The following is a 27,354-nucleotide window of genomic DNA, read 5'->3' on the forward strand; positions in this document are numbered from 1 at the left end:
ATAACGTTAACGAGTACGTAACCATAACGAGTGTTTATGGAATGTTAAAGGGAGGTCTACTGTATTGTAAAACTTTATTTTGTTTTGCGGGCTGACCCCAAGCCCTGTGATTAGTCAAAATAAATACATTTAGGTGTATGTTAATGGGCACGACTTATTTTTGTTTGTTTTTTCATCAGCTTTGATCAAATATGATTTCTTATGGCTACATTAAAGTAGAAGGGACTTCAGTATGAACTCTATGGACTCTATGGGCGCTTTCAATGAAATGGGCAGGGGATTGCTGGCAACATCTTTTATTGGGAAAGTGGCCAAAACAAACAAATAAAGTTTGCCTGTAACATACTGAAACACACCTTAAAGGACATTGGCCGAAACAAACATTTACTTAATGACGTTTGACTGTAACACGTAGCATAAGGTATTAGTAGATGAGAGCTCGAGCATACGAATAACAAATTCTCCTAGCAAATTGGATTGTAATGATTATATCTATGTATAAACATTTGAAATAGGTATTCATATAAATGTAAGCTCAAAATTCTGTTCGTATGGCTTCTCTTTTATGGAAATAAGGTAAGTTCACTGTGTATATAGTCTTTTTGGTGAATAATGACACAGTATCATTTGCCTGCTGTGTTTGTGCATTAAAACCTGTATTGATGCGAATTACTCAGTATTCGTATAGATGTTAATATTCTATTCAGTTATTATTTATTGCCTTTTTTTACTTCAAGGACTTCACAAATGGTCCAGTGGAAAGGTATTTTAATTACCTTCTTGACCCCCACTTAGAATGGGAGGTCAGTGTTGCCTCACCTAACACCCCTAACAGCTTTGCATTGTATTTGAACCATACTGACAAACTGGACTATGGCTTGGATTATGAAAATACATGTGGCGGGATATTTTTCATGAGCATTTGAATGTGAGATCGTACTCAGCTTACATGTTTGTGATATTATTTTCAGACCAGAGTAAGTGGGTTGATAGCGTCTGTAGTGATTCTTTTCTTCATTTCATTCCTGATAAGTGCAGCACGTGTTCATTAGGGTAATCATTCCTGACATTGTTTGCGCCTGTCTGCATCCGGGTTATGTTGTTTAGTTCGGTAGTATTCTTCCATTTGTGTTCCTGCAAAGGTAAGAGCTTGCCTTTCACCGGTATTACAGTCTATCTTTTTACTTTGCCCTGTGCCAACAGATGCTCTGCGTCATTTCACCATTTATTTCTTAAATTGGTTTCTATCAACAAATCTGGTTATCATCAAATAAATATTACAGTATGAAGCAAAATTAAGAAATTGCGACCGGCAGTATATATGTTTGTAATGAGTTAACGCAGAGTGCGTCTTTGTTTCCATCTGTGATGGGTCTTTCTTTTGCATTAGGGAATTGTTTTATAATCGTGAAACCCAACGCATACTGTTTTTTTTTTCTTCGTTTACACCCATTAGGGGTCTTTGTGCGAAACTGGAGAATGGCATAAATTGTGTTGAGTCGCCTTAATGTCTGGTTCCGTTTTGAAAAAGATTGAAAAGTTGCCCTCGGCCAAGTTACATGAAGTAAGAAGTTGCATGAAATAACTCATAACAGCAGTATCCTATGTCCGAAGTTCTGTTCTAAAGCTGATCGGCGCTGCTCCCTTAATGGAAGAATTCTCAAATCAAGGGGACAGTTTCCAGTAATAATTTCAAAGGTGATTACGGGTAGACCAACGGATTGGATTCTCAAAGTACGACGGATGCACAATACACCGTTGAAATAATCACGATGACGTCAATTATTATTTTAGCTTATTTTAAAACATATATTTACTAAAATACAGTGCGCCAGGGCTCCCCAAACTCTTCAGGGTCATAGTTATTACTGATTAGAAAATAATTTGTCGTGGAATGGATTTCTACACAATGACTCACGACACTTGCCCTTCCCTTGAACTCCTAGTTTTCCAAAGGGAGGTGTTCCGTTTTGGTGATCAGCTGCCCACACTTTCACATTTAAGGACCTTCCTGTGATTCCTCCTGACTCTCAGCTGAGACAAACAATAAATCAACCAATCACATATAACCCCCTTTCTAAATATATTGCCACAGTGGGCATCACAGAACAGGCATGCTTCCCTGTGAACTGATCGTATTGACAAGAAAGTACCTTTCAACAAAAATCAGCTATTCAGTCCTAGAAATATCTTTTGGAGCTGGTGTTTTTCTACAGGGCAGACCATTGTTGTTAATACAGGCAAAGGATAACTTAAATCTTCTTTAATTCGGAAACTTAAATGAAAGCCAGGAAACACAGGGGCTATGGAACTTTGTGTGGGAAGGCCTGCACTGAGCTCTGAATGATTTAACTGTAATAAATAGCAATGTTGCAGCTGAGGATGTAAAATATGCATGTAACTGCAGGAACATTTTGACAATGCAATGTTCTTTAATCTGTCAGTGAACATAATTAAACTTACTCAGATAGCTGAGTGATCTTACCAGTTAAACCAAGAAAAAGCAGAAGTCTGATTCTGAAGAAAATGAACTGATCCAGTGGGCAGCAATGAAGCATGCTCATGAAGCAATGATCTCTGTTTCAGTGAGTGGGCATGCACGATACCCAGTGACACTACAGGCTTCCATGGAGACTCTGCCATCCAGCCGGACGCAGTCTAGCCAGTCGAGGCCAGAGGACGGCACCATGCTAATGTCCCTTGTCAGCAGCAGCAGGACTGGATATGTCCAGGAGCTTTTCCACGAGGATGCACAGGTTGGGTTTTGACTTTGTCGAGGTGTTACATCATGGGGTTGCCACTAGTGGTTGTGGAGGTCCAGTGTCCTGCGGTTTTGGAGTGTTCTTTTGACTGCCAACATTGACACTTAGACCATTTAGAACCTACTGCTTCCACTCAGACTCAATTCAATATTTAAGATCAGGGATATCTTTGGAAGGTACAATATGTCATATGACTGCACGATTGCTGTCTGACATTGAACAGACTATTCACTTAAAGGTGATTTTGTCATTAAAAAGCTATCTACATTTTATCATCTCTAAGTTGGCTGTTGTCTGCACTGCCTTAGCATGTAGGTACTCTATTTCTGGTCACCAGACAAGATTGGCAAATCTAGTCTGTCTACAGTCTAGTCTGAAGGAAATACATTGTGGAAAGACAGCAAAGCAAAATGATTATTAAACCTTGTGTCTGCAAATGCACCTCATAATACAACAAGCATTATTCATAACAGTCCACCGCCAAGGAAAAATGGGCTTTCATTGTGCAAATATTTGACATATTTAAATGTGATTGGCTCATAGGCAGCACATGGAGGATCTAAGCCTATCAGAGCTGTGTTACTGGAGTGGGTGCTGGTTAATTAAATGTCTCATGTCTCTTTTTAGGGGTCACAGAGCCACACCCAGCCTTGGTGGAAGGTGAAGCTGTTTGTCTGGGAGCCCGTGCTCTTTGGGACGTGGGATGGAGTCTTCACCACCTGCATGATCAACATTTTCGGCGTTGTCTTGTTTCTCCGCACTGGCTGGCTTGTGGTGGATTTCATTATGTTATTATATGGGGTTCAAATAGGGATAATTCATTATTCAGCAGTTCTTGAGGTCAGGTGAAGGGAAATGGAGGATTCAGCTGAGACAAAGACTATGCAGTCACATACTCCCTAAACGCTGAGAAATATAATAATGGGATAAAAAGACAAATGTGTCAGGAATGATATTAGATAGTGATTGTCAAGCTCAAGTCCAGGGGGGTCTATACTGTATGTTATGGGGGGGTCATGTTTTAGCCTTCTCTCTCAATTATTTAGTAAGCCCAAAATGCTTTGTATCTTTGAATGATATATCACAGGTTAGCACTGAACTGATGCAGTGCACCCACTTTGCATTTTATTTCAGGAAGCATTGTCAGATGTCTCCAATAAGCAGATTATTGGGCAGACCAAGTCACAGCATATACACCTCTGCACATAATGAGAATTACTACTGAGCTTGCCCTTGTACCTGAGCAATAGGCTCAGCTTTCAGAATAGAAAGACCAGAATGTAGAATTTAAGAAAATTTCTAAGAAAGCCTCCAGTCATTATGATACTGGAAAGCGTGTTTTCTTCTAAGTCCTCAAAGTAAAATGGTTCATATTTTTCTCTTTTCTCTGGTTTTGGCAGGGAAACACAGGAGTGTTGTTAGGCATGCTCCTGGTGTCGCTGGTTGTGCTGGTGGCCCTGGTGACGGTGATGTCGGGGATTGGGGTGTGTGAGCGCTGCTGCGTGGGCGGTGGTGGGGTGTACTCTATGATTTCAACAGTTCTGGGCGGACGGGTAGGAGGAACTGTCGGGCTCCTCTACGTTTTTGGGCAGGTAAGGAGGGCTTAGATTCTCATGTCATCTACAGCAGTTTCCAGTTGAGTTCAGTAACATTTTTCATGGAGACAAATTACTGGTAATGTGCTTGGGAAATGTTCCCTCAACTCAGTGTAGTACAAGGGGTATAAGTGAATTGGAATGAATCTCAATTTGCCTAAGTGCTTAAATCTGTGTGATGCCATTTGATTTTAAGTTGTAATTCATTAATCCTGCCACAGTGAGGCAGTATAATCTTAACATTGAACATAATTCAATACTTCCTGTTATCCTATGACGTCTTGCTGCCGAAATTCCAAAATGTGTAATTGGTGATATTTCCATTTCACTATTAATAATGATTGAAATATGTTGTTCTTGAAAATAGAAGTTATTCCAAATATTTGATGTGCTGTAAATTATTGTAATCATTGTTTCATACATTGTTATTGACAACTAGAAGTAAATGATGCATGTGCCTAGAGCCGTGTTTCCCAACCCTGCTCCTGGAGGCACACTGTCCTGCATATCTTCTATGTATCCTTCCTGCTTGACTAAATCAGGTGTGCTCAGCTAATCAAAAGTGCCACTGATGAGTTCAGTCAGGTAGGTAGAGCAGGGATAGATAGAAGATATGCAGGACGGTGTGCCTTCAGGAGCAGGGTTGGGAAACGCTGGCCTAGAGTACTGTTGCTTGTTTTTCTGGTTATTTTCCCATCCAAATCTATAATTGGATCATGCTAATGATTATGGAATATTTGCAAAAACATTTCAAGTGAATATGAGACAGTGTGTGAGGTATTGGATGATTTGAGATGGATAGGCCCTGTAGAAAGAAACTTGCCACTAGTTCAAACTGCACAAGTGTGGTACTCCAGGAATGGCTATTAGTTTTCATCTCACCAAGCTGTAGTTACTTAGGCTTGATTTAGCAGTTAATTGAAATCTGATTTGCATTGTACTGTCACTGATGATCCATGTTCCAAAATCTTAGTAATACTTACGATCAAACATGTTTTGTTCAGAATGAAGTATTGTGTGGGTCTTATTTTTAAATAATGCAACTAATTCTCTGTTAATTGCAGTTTAAGTCCTTTTCTCATCATGTATTATAAATTATAATGTTGATGGTGTATGACTTTCCACTTTTTAACAATCATTTTCATTTCCTTTAGAGCAAATCGTATAGATAATTCATATCTTATATATTAAAATGTTTCTGTAAGGCATACATTTAACCGAGTTGACTAAACTGATTTGACTGATTGATTACTAATATTAAGATATCTGCTTTGACAATTTTAATGCAGTTGTCTCATTGGATTTCATTTAGTTAGATGTTCTTTGCCTTAAAGCAGTCCATCAAGTAGCTGTTTAAATGCCAGAACTTTATTCCTGATTTGTTTGAGGCACCAAGTTAACTACAGTCATTTAAGAGTTTTGACAAATGTATTCAGTTAACATCATATTCAAACCTAGTGAACATCTGGTCAGAACTCAGCTAACAGTCAAAGTCAGTTGAAATGAATTCCCACAAAAGACAAATCCTGCAGCCTGCTAGGGCTGGAGCAGTGAACATGATGTGAATGCAGCGAGAACGCGTGACAAAATGTGACCCTAAAGACTGTGACACCGCTTTGTAAGAGAAAGCGGACAGATGACAAGCCGACGCTCGCCTGTGTCAGTGCGTTGCAGGAGCGATGTACATCACAGGCTTCGCCGAGTCCATTGCCGAGGTGCTGAACCTGACCGGCGTGTGGGTGGTGAGGGCCATCTCTGTGGCCGTGCTGCTAGGCCTGCTGGGAATAAATCTGGCAGGGGTCAAGTGGATCGTACGGCTACAGCTGCTGCTGCTCGGCCTTCTGGCCATTTCCACCCTGGACTTCGTCGTGGGTACCTTCTCCCACCTCGATCCAGGTACATTAACCACCTTCGGTTCATTTTTACAAATTCACTCAACATTTTACGTACGCATTAACCAATAACGTCTGGCTGCCAATGGGATAGTTGAAAATTCACCTTTTGCACCCTGCACTATTTTTGGGTGTTTTGGACCCCCCCACCCCAGTTTTAGGAAGATTGCTGTACTCAAAATCGGTAATAGCTGTCTAGACATACCACATATCATTTTGTTCAGAGCTAATTTTTCCATATCATCTCGAGCCCTGATCATGACAAGAGGATTTTGATATGCCGTGACATGAGGAGTTGTGCGTAATTATTGCTTCTTGAAAAAAATGTTTACTTGAATGCCTCTTCAAAAGCAAATGTCACCTCAGGTATCAGTTCAGTGACCATGTTGGTGGGACATTCCATTGCTTTATAGTGGCTTGTAGGGAGTTAATGCAAGATTAATTTAATACTGCTTCAAGCTGTAGGTACTTTCCAAAAATAATATTAAAAAAAAGTGGCTTGGTCACTAAGGTGCTTGCCTTGAGTGTAGACTGAGCCCTATGGCCCAAGTCTGAAACTGGCCATGTCATCCGCCATACGTGAACTGAAGCCCTGAGTGGCAGCAAAAATTGGTTTTGTTTTACTGTGGTTAGGGCTGGCTATATCAGCCAGGGTTTCCTGGTCTCACTGCTCTCAGCTGCCCTGCTATTCATCAGTTGCCTGCAAGTTGCTTCATTGTTGTTAGTGGGGTAGTGCCTGTCAGAGCCTACCTCATCTGTGGTGCGCTCTGTAACTTGTACTGCACAAAACACCCTTAGCTGTATGTGAGTGCATTGGAGGATTGAGTTCATCTTGCTTAAGTGCTCCTGCTCCAGGGTAGAGATTTTTGTGGTGAGAACACCCTAATGGCTGTACAAAATCAGGGTTGCATGAAAGGGAAGAAAGCATATAAAATGCATCAACATTAATATATACTCTGTAAGATTCAACTTTATCATTTTCTGCCACATATTCTGTCCATAGCACATGGCTTTGTTGGGTATTCAGAGGAGCTGCTGCAGCAGAATTCTCTGCCGGACTACACACCCGGAGAGACTTTCTTCACAGTGTTCGGAGTTTTCTTTCCTGCTGCCACAGGTAACTCCACCCCACACGTGACTCGGTCTGCATGTACAAGAGGTGCATGGTGTGTTTGAAAAGTGGGAAGTGTTTGAGCAGTTGTACCTGTGCTTCCTGTCCCTGCACTGCAGGTGTGATGGCAGGCTTCAACATGAGCTCAGACCTCCAGAGGCCAGAGCACAATATCCCTGTGGGAACACTGGCTGCTGTCTGTACATCGTAGGTGTCTCTCCCTTCCCAGCATAGATTCTTCTCTTAAACACCGACCCCGGATCAGATCTAGTTGTTTTTTTACATAATGCTTTTTGTTTGGATCAGTGTTGGGTAAGCTGATTGTGAATCAGTGGTGAGGGGCCGAACATACTCAGAGCTTTCTGACCCAGATGTTTTGACAGAAAAAATGGCTAATGATTTGGAAAATTGCTTTCATTTGTTATCAAATCACTGATCTTGATTTTTTTTATAGGTATAACTGTTGCAGTAATGTAGATGCATCCAGCTGATTTAGTTACCAGAGCTATTTGGCTGTTTGAAATTTGCTCGCAAGATTTTCATATAGCATTTGTTTTTATGACAGTTGCCCTTAGGTTGTCTTAAAGGATACATTTTCCATACACCTCTGTGGGTGTGTACCTATATTAATACCTATTTTAAATGTATGTTTTCTATGTGTATATATCAGTGTATGGAGATATATATGTAAGATGTATGTGTTGTATGTTCTAATGTTTGTGTTCTAAGAGAAAAATGTTCACTGCATTATATTTGATATGGTTTTCTCTAACATGTAGTTTTGCAGGTACTTAATTTTGTTATCTGAATGTACAGTATCAGTATTTCTCAGCCTCTGCAGAAAATACCTCATGTTAAATCTATAGTGATAGACTTCCCAACTTATAACATGTTTTTAATCCTGCCTGGAATGCCTGTTGTGGGGATTCACAGGTGGTTCCTGTATCTAGTCTTTGTATTTCTGCTGGGGGCCATTTGCACAAGAGAGGCTCTGCGCTATGACTTCTTAATAGCAGAAAAGGTAAATGCCGTGATTTCTCTTTTTTTCAAAGGTGACTTTAATGTGTCTTGTGTGTAATGTGTAATGGATTTTTATGGTTTTATGGTGCAAATACCAGGCACTTGTTTAAACAGTGTTTTGGAGGTATTCTGTCATAACCATAGAGTCATAATATTCTTGTACAACAGGTGGGTAACACTGTACCTTATTTAAGCTTAATTTAAAGTTTAAGTCAGATCAGCAGTGAATCTCTGTTTGAATTATTTGATTGTTTAATTGTATACCTAAATGCCAGACATGGGCCTCCAAATTTTCTCTCCTTCCCCCTGTCGCCAGGTCTCCTTGGTGGGGTTCCTGTTCCTCCTTGGCCTCTACATCTCCTCCCTGGCATCTTGCATGGGTGGTCTGTATGGTGCTCCCAGAATCCTCCAATGTATTGCCCAGGAGAAGGTCATCCCGGCGCTGGGCTTCCTTGGACATGGGGTATGTGGGAGGGCGGTTTTCTGAACCATTTTGGGTTTGCGTAAATGGAATGTACCAGATTTTAAATTCTCCGGACACTCTAAGAAATGGAACTGAAATTAATATTACAAAAAATAATCAGATTCCATATTTTATCTGTACTGCACCGATTATTCATTTTGCTATAGAGGTATTGCCATAGCTGATAGATCAAATTAATTTCAAACTGTAAAGTCTGATGACATTTTCTTGTAAACACCTCAGGACAATTCAGTGAATATAATACAGCCCCGGATAAAATGGTCTCCATACAAAAAGAAGACATACTGTATAGAGAGAGGTCCTCCTCAAATGTAGCAGACAACACTCCTTATTCCCACATTTTTTATGGTCTCCCTGTTTTTCAACAGAGGGGGCCCAACAAGACTCCGGTGGCAGCCATTTGTCTGACCAGCCTCGTGACCATGGCCTTCATCTTCATCGGCCAGGTCAACGTACTGGCCCCAATCGTCACCATCAACTTCATGCTGACCTACAGCATCATCGACTACTCCTACTTCTGTGTGGCCATGACCTACGACATTCAGGTGAAGGAGAGAAAGGCTCTAACCAGGGAGACCTCTGCCCGTGGCACCAGTAGGTCCCTCCTGGCCACCAACCACTCTGGGTACGGAACCGGTGGGATCGTCAAGAACCAGAGCAACGGGACGCTGCTGGAGTTCACCAGGGACATGGACCAGATATTGCAGCTGCCCAACCCTGTAAAAGAAGAGAGTGGGAGTAGCACCACTCTCAGCCACCGGAGCAGAAAGATGAGGCCCCCTCCCAAGCAGACACTGATGGACAGCTTTGGAATAGGTTTTGATGGGCATGCTGCCACACACAGAGAGAGTGTGGACCGCTCAGCTGCGCAGACGCCATCGCCAGACATTGGAGAAGGTCATCAGTCTCAAGAAGGGGACGAACCTCAAAGAGGTTCTCAGGAAGCTGAGGCAAAGGGCCTGAAAATGGGGACTGAAGGAGAGGAGAGATCTTCACCAAGTCCATTCTGTACAGAAGGAAACCATCAAGTTTCACCGAGTCCATCCTTCACCGAAGCGAATCATCCACCACTGTTTGACAGCGCAGGTGAGGACTGATGTGAACCATTCGTGTTTTCATTTTGCTTTACCATCTTTTAGAATAATGTTTTTTTTTTTTTTTAATTTAGTAAGATTGTCTCAAAAATAACTAAAGCAAATGGTTTATTTGGATAATAATCTAACAATACTTTTACCCAAAAATGTTTTCCAGCAGACTCGGTTCCCAAACCAAAACCTCAGGAATCTGAAATTCAGCCAATGCCCAAGTCATTTTACTCCAGGCTCTGCAATCACTGGATTGCATTAATTGGCGTAAGTTGGTGAGAATAAATTGGAAGAGGCATCTGTCCTGTCTTCCAGAAGGACTCCACATAGAAAATATTTCTTATCAGAAATTCTGAATTGTAATATTACTTGTTATGATCATTGATATTTATCTCATTTTCCAGGCATTGTGTTCCATCACGATCATGTTTGTCATAGAGTGGATCTATGCTTGCATCAATATTGCAGTTGCCATCATCCTCTTCCTCTACATTGGACAAGCAAACCCTGGTCTGCCAATAGGTAAGCAAAGACTGAATTGTACCATTTCATCCAACTATTTGAGTCAGATTTCTCACATAGTCTTATAAGGCAAATCAGAAAAAAACTGGGAAAAATTTCAGAAAAAAATTTTCTTCAGAAAAACTGAAAGTAATAATTAAACACAAACTTTAAATTGCATTTTTCCTGTTTAATGGGTTAGAAAGGGAAAGAGATTAAAGAAGGTCCGATATAAAAACAATGACTAAATTATGAAATTAAAGCGGACTAATGGTTTTAATGTTTTATCCTGTTTTACGGTAAAATGCTACATTGGTATTGATATGGTTTATTTGCTTTGCAGGCATTATGAATGCTTGATAAATGCATTAGAAATGCCTTGAATTAGAAAGACATGTAACGTCCAGCCAAACTCCTTCCATGGTTTAAAGTGTTTTCAGAGAACCTTAGGTGTCCTTTCAGTCTTCACTACATGGTTGTGTTCTTCATTGCTTTGTTCATAGGAGCAGCCGCACGCTTTAGCTTTTTCAGATGGGTGCGTTCGTGTCTGAAGAAACTGGGCAGGTATGTTAAAGGGATGCATGCAAATCACTGGTTTTCTGTATGCAGCCCTCCTGGCTTTTGACTTCACTGCCTTATTTGCTGACTCAGCAATAAAAACTGCATGGTAAAGGTGCCAGAAATGGTCCAGAATAGTGTCAAGTATAAAGATGTCTTTCATCTTAAAATTTTGTTCACCTTACAATTACAATATTGATTATTGGACTGACGTACAGATGCTTGGGTGATCCAGCCAAACACAGTTGATAGACAATTAAGAACCTGTGTGTGAGCCAACCCTTAGACTCACATACAGGTACTTAGTGCTAAGGGGAACTGAGGGAATAATTTATTAAAGACAAGACCAACAATACAAAGTTCCCTTAGTATCTTAACAGAAACTCCCCTTTGTAAAATTCCAGTCCATTCATATGGCTGCATGATAAGCATTTCGAATTTTTGATGGGTGATTTAAACTGATGGTGGCATGAACTCTTGCAAACCTGCACTTTTTAGGAGAGAAGTGGCTGTCCAGGACCAGATTGTGGTAACGCCCTCCTTTTTGGCCATTGGCATGGCAACCCAGCAGCTGACAGAGGAGAATGCTGACTTTGCGTCACGTGACCGGTACCACCACTCCTCTGTCATTAGTGCAGATGCACTTGCCAATAGACTCAAACAATAAATTTTGAATAGATTAATTTTTTTCAAATGGTTGATCCAGTGACCATGTAAAATTTATTGGAACTTTGAATAATATCAATCATAAACTTCAGAATGTTAATACAGTGGATTGTTTGTACGGTGGCAGTTACTATGATGCAATTGAATTATGAGGTAATATGATTAAAAAGCAACATCCTAATGTAATGGTAGAGTTGTGATAAGTGTAACAAAATATTCCATAAAATGGGGATGCAATACAAAAATTGTGAAAAGTTATTTATTTTTGGAAATAAAGTACATTTAATGAATGAATAGTACTTTCTTGTGCACGTCAGATATTTGGTTTGCAAGTCTTACCTATTTCCCCCTTCCTGTAATGAAAAGTTTACTGTTAACAATAGCAGAAATGGTATTAGCACAATATACTAAACAAGTGGTGTCAGTAATAGTAAGCACAAGAAGAGTGTGTTAAATATGAAGAATGTCGTAAGTACAGGAATTCATGCGAGCTGTTCCAAAAAGGATAGTAAAATTGATGGCACGTGTGCCCAATCTGAATGGGTGAAAAGCAACCCCGTTTTGAGTGGGAGGGATGGTGTCATGTACATTACCAGTCAAATGTTTAGACTCACCTACTCACTCGTAGAAGGGTTTTTCTTTATTTTTACTACTTTTCACATTTTAGAATAATAGTAAAGACAGTAAAGAATCTTCTATTTTCATTTGTTCATTTTAAAGTAGCAAAAAATATTTTTCAAACAATTTTTGGAATGAAATTCATAGCCTACATAGACAAATAAACAGTGAAGTTGATGCCTAAGAAACAAATTTCAAGCATTTAAGCATAAGTCTTTAGATCAAAATGTCTTTGAATGCATGTTTCTTCCTTAATCAGGTGTGTCCAAACTTTTGACTGACAGTGTACCTGCTGCAGTATCTAGGGCTGCCACTCATGACAAGCTTCCTTGAAATAACTCCACAAATAATAAAACAAACGGACAAGGGGTGAGCAGCACATGAGAAGCTTGTTTATTGATTAAAAACAACCATCACTATATAGCAACAGACACAAGTGCAAATAGGGTAACAAGCTGCCATCCCATCAGAGCTGAGGAGAGATGGGGGGGGTACCCTCGCCATCCCTATGGCAGAAAACTGCAGAAAAACAAAAGGAGCCAAGAGTGTGCTAGAGAGATCTCAGAGTATCAGCGCACTTTGCAGATGAGCTGTGCCTCATATGGGCCTAGCAGGGCGTCCAAATCAAAGAAACACACGTCTGGGTGCAGCGGTAATACAAGGTTCGTTTCTTTTGGACACAAGACACAGAGACAGAGTTGCCTACGTCTACGCCCTCAGAATTCAGGAGCTACCTGGGTGATGCTCATCACTGACTACCTAACCTGCATTGCTGAAGTCGGGCCACCTGGGGGAAGCGGGGTTGGTGGGGAGACAGGAAGTTCAGGGAGCCCGGCAAAGAGAAAGCCATACCTTCCTAGACTTCATCCTCTACCTCTTACATCAGTTTTCAGTTTCCAAATGCACACCTAAATTTCTCTTATTGACCACTCTGTCCTTATTTTAATGATATATTTTGATGAGAGCTGCTCTTAGCTATTTATTTGGGAAGTGAAGACTTGGCGTACGACACTCCTACAAAGCAGCACCCTGCCCTGCATGCATATCTCTGAGCAGGAGTAAAACCTACGCACTTTGCAACCACTCTACTTAAACTTCACAGTCGACACAATCAGATCAGAAGACAAAGGGCCCCCAACAAAGGGGGGGCAAATCTCTCATACAGACTCAAGGGCACGCCCTGTCTGCATACTGTGGCGTGCTGTCACCAGCTGGAGTTGCCACCTCAGTGCCCAGTGTACATTTTAACTGTAGAACAGGAGAGCGAGGGACACAAGGCCATGTCATTCTCACCGGGATCTTTGGTATCAACCTAACCACTCTGTGTGCTACAGCCAAACACCTGCACCTGGCTCTACAAACAGAACTGGGGGAGAGAGAGCAAAATCTAGACCAAGCAAAAGGCTGGCGGGGTACCTGTGTGCTGTGTGAACTACACCCCCCCCCCCCCCCCCCCCCCGTCCTACATAGGTGAAGTCATCACAAGCAGATTCATCATCAATCTGCCCAAACACTAAATGCGGCCATTCGTACCTTGCTTCAAAATAAAGATGGAAATACTTAAGGTTGACTTAAGGTGCCTTGGTGATCATAGGGTTTAGTGCCACTTTTATAAGGGTTAAAGCCCTTTCTCATGCGCTAATGACGGGGAGGGGAGGATTTTTTTCAACATGCTGACTGTCTGAAACAAAAGGATGCTGACTGCTGGCTAGGTCCTACCTCGAGTGCATTGTACAGCAGCAGTGTACACTGCACACCAGATAGTCAGCTCATAACGTCACACTGAAAATTATATCTCTGCCACTGTTGAAACTACAAGTGTTCTGATTTGTCGGATCATCATGAACACTGTTGAAGGGGTGTGGTCCAAAGCAGAACATCCACAGTCAGCACAAGAATGCAGACAGTAGAGGGATCTCCTGTTACCAACTGGGAGCTCCAAGATGGAGGGGGAATACTGGAGCTGAATATCTGGTGATAACAGAATCTCCATCCTAGAACTAACAAGGTGACTGTCTGCAAATAAAAGCGTGTTTGGGATGGTCTCAGAGGTGAACATCCTAAGTCAGCAAAGTTGCATGATAATTTTACACAAAGCAGACACTAGCAAACTGTCCTGACTTCCTCACTCCCAGGTTAACCTAACATATTACCTAACTTGCAAGGTTCTTGCCGGGTACAGTTTAACCAGGTTATCTAGCTAGCTAGGTAGCAACCTTTTTAATTTAGCGGAGATTAGCAATAATTTAAATGTTGTCTGAAATAAATAAATTACCCTAACACATACTGTACATTTGAATACTACCCAACCTAACAAACAACCTGGTTAATTACTCACTTTTGTACATGAATTCTCGGCTAGTCAGGTAGCAAAGTCATCTTTCACTTCCTGTCCTCTCCACCGAAAAAGAAATATTCCCTGCTCACCTCAGAAGGATACATTGTCTGTACCCTTTGAATTCCCTTTGACTAAGGCACCTCAAAAAGAAGCACTCCATGCAACCTGCCATTCAGGATATGACATTTTATATAGCAGATGCCTAAAATTCTGCCCCAGAAAGATGCACCCTTTCTGTTTGGGACACATGGCTAAAGCTATTATATATTACCAGGCAGCTGGTGCTAATGTACAGTACTCACCAATGAGATCACAGAATATTCAAAATTATATACTATGCTTTTCTGCATGTTTGCTGTAAGAAGGCCATGCCTGAATACAAAGCAGAGAGTTACAAAACGTGCCCTTACAAGAGAAAATTTACTGCAACATTAACAAACTTTATCTATTGTTTCACTTGTTACCTCTCTATGCCATCTATTATAAATCACAGCAAACCCTGTGAACTTTTTCAACCCTGGGTCTGGTAAAAACTTCGCATGCTAAATAAAAACTCCAGATCCTAACCTTTTTGCCATTCAGCACACTTAACACAACACAGGTTTTGGTCATATATGAACTACGGTTTATAAAAATGTAAACATGAGATATTCTTGGTTTGAATGTGGAAAGGTTTCCTTTTATATAGAACATCACAAAAGTGGTTATGAATCTCTTTCTTAATTGCCTGCATGTGAATACAAGGCTTGGATGGCAACTTATGTTGTGTTATATTTTAGACATTTGCATGTTGCTGTCTTTAATGAGATAAGGAAAAACCTTTTTCGAATGAGAATACTACAAAAATTGGAACTCTGGACACATTTGGGTGCACGTCTTCACGACAGAAACCCCATGAAAGCAACCTGATATGCAAGTGAGAACATATGCTATCAATCAACTGAGGCATACCTTTACCCCAATGCAGTCGCCCAAGATTTGCACAGCATAAAAAAGGCTGTCTTTTTAAGGCCATTTGATAGCACAGCACTTAAGACACAGAACACCAAAGCGGTTACTGGAGAAATCAGTCAAAGATGCAGGACAACTGATTTGCACAGTATGACTTCTGACCTCACCGTATGTTCTAACCTCTCTTTTTTTTTTTTCCTTTTTCCCTTTTTCATTGTGCCTGTTTACCGTTGTCTGCTCAAGCGCTTGTGTGCGTATGTTTTCAATGGACTGTCAGTGTGCGGTGAACGCCGCGAGAGACATCCAACTTCCCGGTTCCACCCACTCGACTTCAGCAAAGCTCAAACTTAAACTCAGCTCCTGACTGCTCCATGCCCGACTCTCAGCTAACTTCCCTAACACCCACCACCACTCAAGCCCTTGGGTCCCAATCATGACTACCGTTAAGCCAAAATCGGTAACTGCTTTGGGATGCTCCAGAAAGCACTTCATGCTAATGCTTTTTATTACTGTTAATTAATTAAGAGCGTTTGTTATCAGTGTCATTTCTACAGGGGGAACTACACACATCTACATGACCTCTTAAACACATTTATACTTGGAAGGATTGCAGGAAAACACAGAAGCCTTACAAACACTGGGAATTCCTGGAGGGGATACCACAAATGGTGACAGATATAAAGTGTATTGTAACGTCATCAATCAGATGCACGGTGTTTGATTTTCCTTATTTCTTCATTTCTGTTTTTTATGTATATTTTTTTTTTTTTCTTTTCTTTTCTTCTAAATTTATACACAAAACCAACCTAGTCTACTTGTGACTTGAATAGACACAGCTCTAGAACGTGATTTCAGCGTCCAACATCTGTCCCAAAGCTGAACACTCTCAAATGATATGCTTGATACTGTTAATGTGTTTTCTCAGATGACTGCAAGCCCTCAGATCCCCCAACATCTATTTTCAAATGGCACTGAAAGCAGAACTGCAGAGGCTGCCGAAAGCTAAAGGTATAAAGGGGAGAGTGGACTCTGTGAATTCAATGCCTTCAGAATCATTCAACGTCCATCTGCTCCTCATGCAGAAGGCTGAATCAACATCAGTGAATGAGGAAAGCCTATTGCTTTTAGTATATAGAACACTACTGTTAGGCTGACTAGTCTGCAAGTACTGTCCTTTCTTGATCGTGTTTCAGTGTTAAGACATTCAGTGTTAACAGCCCACATGAATCGCACAGCTTTATACCGAGAAAGCACAACCAGATCAAGCTGAAAAAGCCCACTGGTCTCTGTAAAAGAAATGCTCTGTAATATTAGTTTTCTGGCATCTCTGGCATCTGAGACAGGGCTGAAACGTGATCAGTGGGCAGTACCAGAGCAACATAAATACTAATATCTACAAAACATGAATTATTCATTTCATTCTCTGAATCAGGAAATAACTTACTAAAATCCTTTGTTCAAAATAGAAAATAACCTTTTTTTTGTACTAGAATTGATACATGCTTGTCATACCATATTCTGATTCTTGTAATATTAAAGGATGTGTTGTAGGGTGTTATTCCTCTTTTAACATATGACTTCAGAGATGATGCTGTAAAACAGCTTGGTATATTACACATACCTTTCTTTCTAATAGCATATATAATACATGTTGGTCTAGCATGACTTGGCTGGGAGGAGTGCTGATGAGTGATGCATATTTGTATCAGCTGTCCATGCACTGACAGAGCACAACAACATGTTCCGCATGGAGTGTCACTTCCTAGCTATCACAGAAAATGCTCTGGATAGATAGGGTCCCCAGGCACTGATCCAGGACCAGCTGACCCAGCGCTTCATGCTGACCTTAACCTTTATTTGTCCTGTTTTTTGTTTTTTAGAAAACAGCCAAAGCTTATCCCAGATCAGCACCAGGCAGCACTGTCTATCTAAACCATAGAAAACTCAAACAAAAAAAGAGAAACGCATCTTTCTGATGTAATCAGAACAAAAATGAAAGCTTTTTTTTTCCCTAGATACAGTCACTATAGTCCCAGGAGGATTTTACTTTTTATTTTATTTCTTAATGGGTCGAGTGGTGGGGCAGATGGAGGGTGGGTGGGGGGTTTTTGCGTGTAAGAGCTTGGCGCTCATAAGCCCTGCTTAGCCAGCGCAGCGGTGACGTCCTCAGCCAGGGTGGCCAGCTGCGGGGACTCCAGCAGGTTGATGCTGCCCGAGGAGGACATGTTGCTGAGGCGGTGGGGGGAGGCGCCGCCCGACATCCGGGGGGACTGGCTCACGATTTCGGCTCCATGGTCCACGCGCGCCTTCGCCGCGTCCCGGAACATCAGCTTGTGGCTCTCGATCTGAGGGGGCGGAGACAAAGGTGGGCTGGGCTTAATGACATTACATTATATTATTGGCATTTACCAGATGCACTTATCCAGAGCGACTTACATAGAGTCAGTTCTCGGTTAAGTACCTTGCCCATCGGTACAGCAGCAGTTCCCCAGTTGGGAATCGAACCAGCAAACTTTTGCACTGATTGTGTGCCACTATGCTACACTAAAGCCCACTTAATTACAGATGGGAGAGGATGCTGCTCTTCTTGCTTTTATTTTTAAAACCCCCTTAAGTGGGTGACCCAGAATCGACAATAGGAAGCTATCATTTCTTTCCTCCAACTGTTTAAAGGAAATGCACTGGACCATAAGAATTCTTCTATGGGAACACACACAGGTTTTTTTTTTTTTTTTTAGTAAGATTTGATATCTCTTCTGCTGTCCCACAGGACTTCAGACTCCATCATTATTCTATACTACAACATATGGTACGTCATTCACTAAACTTCATCCTGAAGTCTGGCCCTCTAATTTCAGCTGTCAGGGGTATGGACACGTACCACAACCTGGCCTCCCCCAGGGATGTGATGGGCGTTCTCCAGGGAGCCAACCTTGGCTTGGGCCTTTTCTCTGAAGTCTAGCTTCACGCTCTCAATTCGCACGTTGCCACCACCTGGGAGGAAGGATGGGGGGGGGAGAGAGAAAGTGAGGCAAACAGTGCATTTGTATTAGCAGTGCTCAGTGTTTAACCAATAAGTTGTGTTAGCAGTGCTCATTGTTTAACCAATCAGTTGTATTAGCAGTGCTCAAAGTTGACAAATCTGTTCTATTCATCAGGGGATGAAACAGAACTCCAGAATGTTTCCAGAGTTCCAGACCGATTCTCCATCTCAAAAGAGATGGGGACTGAAGGCATGCCCAGCAGATGGTGCTGTGAGCAATCATATTAGCCCCCAGCTACATAACATTTGGTCTCACTGTAGGAGGAGGTTTCCCTTGCACTCAGCAAATGTTTCACATTCTCAGTATGCTCCAGTATCATTGTGCCAGTTTTTATCTCTCCTCTGACACCACTCTGTGCTGTGTAGAACCACAGGATTCCCTACAAATGAAAAGCACTCAGAACCTGGTTTGACTGGGTACAGCAGGCGTGTTGGGCTACCTGGTCGATGACGGATGTTGTCCAAAGATCCACACTTGGAGGTCACGTGACTCAGGTCAATCTTCTTGGTCTGGATTTGCACCTGTGAGGAACACACACAGAAGCTGCCCCTTGTTCTCCTGCAGCACACACTTCCAACAGAGTACTACTACAAGGGAAATGCAGGAGTGCTGTTGGAAAACCACCTCATTTGATTTGTCCATATGAAACAATACAGAGCGCTGCCATACTGTTAGTGTTATAGGCTGACCTGTTCTAGGGTCAATAACACACCACTGGAGCACTCGTAAAATAATATTTGATGATGTGTTAATTACTATGCCCCTACTGCAAAAAAGAAAAACTGATGAGGTTATTTTTCCTGGTGCATTGAGAAAGATCACTGATCAAATAAGTATGTGAACTCCTGCATTTTGACAGCTTCAATATCTTTGCATCTTTGCAGGAACTAGAGCTGAACTTTCTGTATTAGGTTTCTTTTAATCCATGGATATTTTATGTATTGTCTGAATATATGAATAATTAAATATTCCAATTGCCACACAGCTCTACACAAGTCAGCCCTTAAACTGAAATAAATCTGGACTTGTTTCAATGGTTCAGTTGGGCAAACCTGTGAAGAAAAGGCCGTCAATTTAAAGAATACAGAGACAGTCACGAATGTGATGATTCACAGTCATGAAACATCACGAAGAACCATGACTGCAAATCATCAAAGCAAGGAACCACAGAAACAGACACACCAGATACACAGGTGGAAAAGCAAGCACTTAGAAGCATAAGCAGTAAGCAAGCTGATGATGGAATGAGAATGAAGATACAGATCAGTAAACCAGTGATTATATCGTACATGCTTCACTACTGTGTCAGTTTCCCTCTTTGCCATTTAACATGTCTTTTACTCAGAAATTTGTCTGTGTGGTACAGTTCTGACGTTGAAGGGCCATCCTTCTATATGTTAAATCAAGCCCTTATGACTGGACCATGCAGAGAGATGATCTTTATGGGAGTGAAGGTGCATAGAGAGTAAAGTGGCTGTGCTTTACGTTGGTAAAAACAAGGAGTATGCTGACTTTCCCATTATTCTCCAATGCATCATTAATTAAGATTCAGGTTGTTCAGACTATTAGTGTAACAGCCAGCTACCAGCGATTGTTTTCTCCCAAAACAAAACACAGCCTTGGAAAAGGTTCGAGTGCAATCCCATGAGTCTGTGTGGTCTTTGTACTGCACATCTCCACGTTGTCTCTGTGAGTGAGAGTGAAAGAGATGACAAAGATACAGATATGCAGAAGGACTCACGTTTCCACCAGCTGCAGCGTAGTGCCTTTTGTCCAGAGAGCCACATTTTGACTGAATGTGGCTAAAGTCCAGTTTTACACTGGGTATGAACACCTGGGGATGACAGGGCACGTAATCCAGACTCTGTCTAACAGTTTGGCGCTTCTCTCTGCTGTTGGACCTGCGGTGACCGACTGGCAACAAACCCACGGCTACTTACGAAATGTCTCATTTTCAAGTTTTCAGAATTCTACACTGCTTGCGTACCGCTGGGTACGCTGCTGTTCTGTTTCTACACCCTCTGTGTGTCCCTGGGTATAACCTATGACAGAGAGGCAGTCTTAAGCTGTGAGAGGACAACATCTTAATATCTGATGGTGATTCACGGTGATGTGGGTGGTATCTGTAAGAAAAGCAAAGCAGTTTTAATTGACATGCAGATGAGAGAGCAGCAATACTGGGACCTGGCATGAAACACATATTGATCCATCCCTGGAGCAGAGCATGAACAGTGTCTGAGAACATGAGAAAGGGACCCACATGTAGGAGAGGTCTGGGGAGGAGAGGGAGACTTCATATGACTGAAATTGCTGTTAAATCTTGACTTGACCCAGCTTCCCAACACAAGCAGCTGTAGCTGGACTCCATCTGAGTCTCACCTGTTTTGAAGCCAGAATTATGGCAATAACCAAGCCAGGCCATTCAAGCTCCCATTTACTACCACAGTCTCACAGCCAAAACAGACAGGTTCCCACCTAGCTAGCATGACATTCATAAAGCAGTTTATTCGTACAGACTTTGCAACCACCCGAGAGAAGAGCACAAGGATTAGTAGGTGCTAGTTAACATGGAAATCTCAGACTGTTACAGCCTATGGCCTCATTCTATTAGCCAAAAAACCTTGATTGCTCTCCTACTACTGTAGATTTTAATGACAGCTCAATGAAGCCTCACAGCAGGACTATCCAGCATCTGCGTGTAAACCTCTATCCTGAAGAGATGCACCCCAGCACGCCTTCACTCCTTTTGAACCATCAGTCGCCAGAACCCACGTGATAAGCAAAATTTGTTCTATCAACACAATGATTACTTAAATTAAGCGCTTGACATCCTTGTTTTCCAGCAGACTTGGTGCCCCCATGGAGTCAGGTCTCAGCTGTCCAGCCTTACATGTTCAGAGGTGATGCAAGACTTTGACTTCCCACATGATTAGGAATGATAAGATTCGATCACTGCATAATCAGGCGATGATGTCAATCTCATTTGTAAAATGGTAACATCAAAAACCACAGGTCCAACTTATGAAAAATAATCTAAGAAAGCTTTGGTAATATTAGTGTGAAGTACTGAATTAAACATAATTTATGAAAGTTAATGTGGCCCAATTCCCTAGTCTAACTTTGTCCTTATTTTGTTATCAATAATTTATTAGCAAACCCATTTTTCAAAGTGTTTTACTGACCCATGTTCTCATTATTCATTGTTGGTAAACTTACTCAATGTTCAGTCTTAATATTTAGCTACCTACCTCGTGAGATGGCAAGCTAGCAACAGAGCTAGCTGTGCCAGTCAAATATCAGCCTTGCTATAGCTAGGTTGGAAAGAAATCTGAATGGTTAGTCTCTAAGCTTTCGTTTAGGCTATCAATTAGGAAAGACTAATTGAGAAAAGTGTTATTAGGGGTACTGGAGGACTTTGCGTGTGGGTGCGTGTGTATGTGACAAAAGACAGGGTGACTATTTCTACAAATCATCATCATAATTAATACTTTTCATAAAAAAGACGTGACAAAAGAAACTGGGCTTAAATATGCACAGCACTGAACAGAAATATCAGTTCACAAATATAAGGTCTGTACATCTAGGGCCTAGGTGTTTGTCTCCAGTATGGTGGCTTCTAAGAGAGAAAGTGTTAATTTCTAGAGAGGAAGAGGGAAGGAGGGATGGGGAAGTACATACATTGCCTCCATGGGGAGAGTGCTTCAGATTATCCTTGGATCCACACTTTGACTGTACGTGACTGAAGTCCAGCTTCTCGTTTAAAATCTGAATCTAGAAAAAGAAATATGTGCCTCTTTACTGCGGATGGAAATGTATACTGACATCTACGAAATGAAAGCGTTGACAACTAATGCTCCCAAGCGCTGACCCTAGATCTGTGCTGAATTCTACACAAACTGTCTGGGGCGATGATGAAGGCTGGACTACCTGAGCCTGGATCAATACTTTGGCATACAATCTGTGCAATAAACGTGTGGGTATTGAATGAGTTCAAGATGTCTCACAAAAACATGTGAGCTGGTGTAGGAGAAGTACAACTCAAACCGTTCCAGAGAACTACATCTGCATGTATGTAAGGTTCAAAAACAGTGCAATGAACATATACTGTATATCGGCAGTTTACACCAAACTTCAGGTGAGAATGGTTCAGGTGAGAATAATAATAATAATCTCAGTTATTACATGGATCTTGGATCACTAGTGATAGAGTAAATCTGCTTAGAATCAGCTTCAATTGATAAAAAGGACCAACAGAATAAAAGTGTGAGAGGGAGGGTGGGCCAGTTCACCCCTGCCAAGGGGACTGCTGGCAGGGTGGTGGTGTGCAAGGCAGAATGTATTTTTGTTTGAGTATGTACTGTATGTTTGCATGTTAAGGGGACTGGGCAGAGGGGACTGTGGTGATGCAGTACCAGTGGATCTGCAGCTGATATTGGGCCCCATGTCACACAGAGTGCGTTGGACAAATATAAGGTGACAGAGACCAGCCGCAGGAGTGACCTCCAGATCCATGCTGGGGTGCGCAGTGAGAACATTTGGCTTCTGTGTTGCTAAAAAGCAAGCACAAGTTACGATTGGAGACGTCACTCAAAGACACCACGGTGTATTGGGGGGAGGGGGGGTGGTCACAGACTAACAGTCACAGAACACAGGGATGTTGAAGGGTGCTGGGCCATATGATTCTTGGGGGAGGTATTCGATCTGATGAGAGACTAACAATCCTCACACTAACACTCAGGGAGGGCTACTGCCCCCAGCCCCGCCCCCCAAAAAAAACATTAAAAAACTACCACAATTCCACAATTCCTACAGGTTTCAACACCACAGGACTCTAAGGGGTACTGACTTCAAAGAGAAGAACACAAACAAACCAGAACTTGTTCAAATTATATTAATCACAAAAACGGGTTCCTCAGGAAGTGAACTACCCACTGCTACCACATGTTAACCCATACACGATCTTGGTTAGAGCACAAAGTGATGTGACTTAGCCCTGTGACGTATTCTGCTTATGTTATTTTCCTGCCCACGAGGACAACGCAGATGGTCCTTTCCACCCTTCTGAGAGTCAGAACTTCGATTCTTGTGTGACATAAGGAATGTGCCTCTGAAATATTGTTCCTCTGTCACACTGGTAGTAATACCAGAGAATACAGTATTTTATTACTTTACATTATATTCATTTAGCAGAGCTGCTTATCCAGAGCGACTTCCACAGTACCAACTGAAGTTTTCAGTTTTAGCCAGTGGAACCCGCCTCCTTCAGGCACTGCGGCAGATATCAGATCTGCATGAACAGACAGCAGGGTAGTATGGAAAGATGCTGCTAGATGGACTGCTTCCAACAGATCCAAGTCTCCAAGGCACTGATCTACCATTCATTAGCAGGGGGGGAACGTCTATGGTTCTGAGATTAAATGGACCGCCATCTGGTATCACTGGGTGTCCAGAACTGTACACCTCTGTTCTTCAAGCTAATAAGAATTAACATGGCCGTTTGATCTCCCTTTTTCAGAAGACTCCAGAAGCTTCAGGGCGGATCATATTTTGCACCTGGATTGATAATGCACACCAGCAATGCAGTCCTTTGTGAGCAGAGTCAGAAGAATAACTGATGATACTGCAGAGCAGGGGGGATCCACAATGCTGTGATGAAGATATTTAGGCCACTTCATAGCTGTAGCTCCTTGGTTCTAACGGTTTGGGAGGATGAAACACCCAGCACTTCATGACTTCAAATACCTATACCTATGGCTTGTAGACCCAGTATGTTTTTAACGTTTTTAAACTGTTTTATTGTTTTAGTGTGTATTTTTTTCTTGTATGGTATGTATTGCATACATGGGCCTGTCTGCAAATCCGTTTTCCCTATGCAGTTTAATAAAAAAATAATTGATTGGTCGATCAAACTGGCTCAAACTGCTGCAATGAGGTAGTATAATTAGCCTGTGACAATCGTTCAGGAGAAATGGGCTACGAAACCGTGGGAAACCATTACAATGGAAGATTACAGAGGACAGCATCTGCATACGTAGTAAGTATGTCTGACTGAGAACAATAAAGACAACAAAATGGTAGCCGTAAGCAACGGGGGAAAAGCAGACCTATGAGTGATAGGAGAGGCTGCACTGCAGTCTCTGAGAGGACAGCCATGCGATTAACAGGCCTTCCATCAACATGCTCCTGACCTGGATTCTACTGTCAGCTCTCACACACACAGTGTGGCTTTCTGTAACCTGACTAAAAGAACGCTATTGCATTAGCATTCACACAACAGCAAGGCAATAATCTTAAACTTGTTTCTTAGCCTGACCTCAGCAAATGGAACTCAGTAACTTGCATATTTATACAGGTTATTATGGACTTATTTGTATGGATCAATATAAAAATGATCAATACTTAAATTAATGTATTTTATCTCATGAGATGAATGTCTGCGCAGAACTGCACATGATGTAGGACAAAGGCACAGCCTACGTCAACTACGTTTGACCTCCTCCTAGAAAGACCATCTGATGATACCTTTTGAGGCAGTTACCCTGTGCAGTGATTCCATCACTACACAATCATACCACAACAAAACTGGATCACAAGAATTATTATTATCACTTAATTATTATTTCCAAAGATTTTTTTGCTACACGTACATAAAGTCCTGAAACTACAGTGACAGAAAATCAGAAGAAGCATTTTTTTCACAGTCCTATAAACCCTCATTATTCTATTAGTAAGCAGATAAAATTAGTCCTTGTCTGCCTTCTGTATTTCCCAGCCAGTGAACCCTAAGTATGGAACTCAAGATGTCATTTCCTGTGAGGCCTGGCTGGAGATGATCAGCAAGAGACAACTGCAGTCATTTGTGCTGAAGATGCCAGGACACTCATCCTGGCAAGAAAGACTAGAAGACTAGAAGACTAGAAGAAAGCCCTACAGACTGGCAATGAGCCCAAACCAGCCTAAGTCAACACAACTGCTACTCAAGCATATGAGACAAGAGCACACTCCGAAGGCACCGTCAAGACAGCAGTTTGCCATAACCTGCAGATGTTCTGAGCTGTAGATATCCTGCTCTGTGTTGAGTAGCTGGGATTTTGTATTAGTAGTGAGGTGTCAGAGATAGGAAGGGAGGGAAGCAGAGAAGGAAAGATAGAGAGACTGAGTACAGAAATGAAGCTGTCTGAAAAGGACGAACTATCACGAGACAAAGATGGTTCTAACTGTTAGTGGTTGGTGGGGAGTACAGAAAGAGGGACTGAAATATAAGGAAGTGTAGGAAAGAGGGAAAGGGAGACATCAAAGAGGAGAGGGGGGAGAGAATGAACAACAGAAGGAATTCTACCCAGTCTCTTAGACAGAGAGACAGCTTCTCTCTAGGCAAGTACCTCTGGAAACTGCAAAAGCTCCTTCCCTGTTAGGCAACTCCTACCCTGTTAACAGATCTGTTTCCTGGAGATCTATTTCTCACACATACGTCTGACTTCACAGAACTGAATCAAAAGGCAAATAAAGTTTGGAAAACAAGTACATACAGCCCCCAGAGCATACAATTGTGCTGGATGAATCTTTATTATAGGAGAAGTTTGCCTTTGCATTCACCTTCACATTATGGCAGTCGAGGAGTGACTGGCTTGGTCATGGGTGTCCTGAGGCACATCATGATCTAAGGAAGGTTCAGGGCCAGGAGTGCTTAACACAGAACTGTTCCAGCCTGAAGATGCCCTGCAGCCTCTGTGATCACTGACAACCTCCTCCCCACCCTTCCCTGGATGACTTTAGCACCCCCTGTGTAGGAGGACCAGTACAGACTTTGTCTCTGGATTGAGGCGCAGAGCAACTGTCTGTTCAATCATGAGTGCCTAGACAGCTTCCACTCGATTAGCCTCTCCTTTCTGTGATAGAGAAAATTAAACAGAACAGCTCAATATCATTGTCTAAATAATACCAAAACGTACAATCCAGACATTCATGATCCAGCCAAAGACTCTGAGGGCAGCACAGGACTTGTTATGCAATTTTCCTGCTGCATGCTAACCACTCATTAGCTTTAAACTTGTAAAGGAAATGATGTGAGCCTGTTCACTTTCGCAGTAAATGAATGATGCTGAATTCTGAAAAGCTAAACCTTTCACGACACATCCCACAAAATTGTATGTTGTCACATACAATCTGTTGTGAAAGACGTAACAAGGCAAAGTGACAGGGAGGATTATATCATTTAAACCACTGATCGCTAACAACAAAAGTCTCAACAACTTGATTGGTTCAAAGCTTCAACAGAACTACTCTCCTATTTCATTCTTATTATGCTAAGCAGATATCCTCATCCACGTCAGCAGAGCTAGCACTGTTAAAGTCACATATTTTCCTTTGATACAACTGAATATTTACTGAAACTAATCCATTTACATGTCTCACCTAAAATACAAAGCTGCAACCTTGCAGTTGCCTGTTAACTTAACCAATACTGTCCTCACTATTGCTGTTTTTAGTTGTGAAGAACTGAGTGATGCTGATGTGAAAATCAAGTTGTCCGACTCAATACAGTCAACCAGTACTGGCAGAAGCAAACTCAGAATCTGTTCTCATAGGAGCTGACCAGACTCTTGCTCATGGACTATATTTACAAGTACATTCACACGCAGACCCACGAGGCCTTTCTTTCCAGGCCTGTCTCCTCTTCCACCCAACACCAAACAAAGAAAATGGATGCAGGTAGAGAGAGCTACTGC

General features: G+C 41.8%; 2 protein-coding genes across 3 annotated transcripts in view; one reads left to right on the plus strand and one right to left on the minus strand.

Annotated features, from left to right (window-relative positions):
• The first annotated feature begins 410 nt into the window (after positions 1 to 410).
• Positions 411 to 11,901, plus strand: slc12a8 (solute carrier family 12 member 8). 2 transcript variants are annotated; one of them, XM_036545301.1, is made up of 14 exons: positions 411 to 576; positions 2,587 to 2,756; positions 3,390 to 3,536; positions 4,163 to 4,354; positions 6,022 to 6,253; positions 7,253 to 7,366; positions 7,480 to 7,567; positions 8,294 to 8,381; positions 8,697 to 8,843; positions 9,233 to 9,950; positions 10,116 to 10,216; positions 10,354 to 10,471; positions 10,954 to 11,014; positions 11,507 to 11,901. In XM_036545301.1, exons 2-14 carry the CDS (start codon positions 2,628 to 2,630, stop codon positions 11,673 to 11,675), a joined length of 2,304 nt encoding a protein of 767 aa, XP_036401194.1. In that variant the 5' UTR covers positions 411 to 576; positions 2,587 to 2,627; the 3' UTR covers positions 11,676 to 11,901. The 2 variants fall into 2 exon arrangements, with proteins under 2 accessions (XP_036401194.1, XP_036401195.1); XM_036545302.1 differs by having other exon boundaries at positions 10,119 to 10,216.
• A 1,848-nt stretch (positions 11,902 to 13,749) lies between these two features.
• Positions 13,750 to 27,354, minus strand: part of LOC118788836 (microtubule-associated protein 2-like) — a 97,631-nt gene continuing 84,026 nt past the window's right edge. The window contains exons 15-18 of the mRNA XM_036544963.1: positions 22,304 to 22,396; positions 19,065 to 19,146; positions 18,463 to 18,575; positions 13,750 to 17,926 (exon numbers count right to left, since the gene is read on the minus strand). Of these exons, the coding sequence (XP_036400856.1) occupies positions 17,711 to 17,926; positions 18,463 to 18,575; positions 19,065 to 19,146; positions 22,304 to 22,396 (504 nt within the window). The 3' untranslated portion in view covers positions 13,750 to 17,710. The remainder of the gene's footprint in view (positions 17,927 to 18,462; positions 18,576 to 19,064; positions 19,147 to 22,303; positions 22,397 to 27,354) is intronic.

Source organism: Megalops cyprinoides, chromosome 14 (genome assembly GCF_013368585.1).
Source record: "Megalops cyprinoides isolate fMegCyp1 chromosome 14, fMegCyp1.pri, whole genome shotgun sequence".
Taxonomy (NCBI): domain Eukaryota; kingdom Metazoa; phylum Chordata; class Actinopteri; order Elopiformes; family Megalopidae; genus Megalops; species Megalops cyprinoides.

Bases quoted from the DNA above. Each gene is read 5' to 3' on its own strand.
- slc12a8 (XM_036545301.1), top strand. From the start codon at position 2,628: ATGGAGACTCTGCCATCCAGCCGGACGCAGTCTAGCCAGTCGAGGCCA. The intron at 6,254-7,252 runs GTACATTAACCA...TTCTGTCCATAG, and splicing joins CTTCTCCCACCTCGATCCAG to CACATGGCTTTGTTGGGTAT. The intron at 7,367-7,479 runs GTAACTCCACCC...CCTGCACTGCAG, and splicing joins TTTCTTTCCTGCTGCCACAG to GTGTGATGGCAGGCTTCAAC.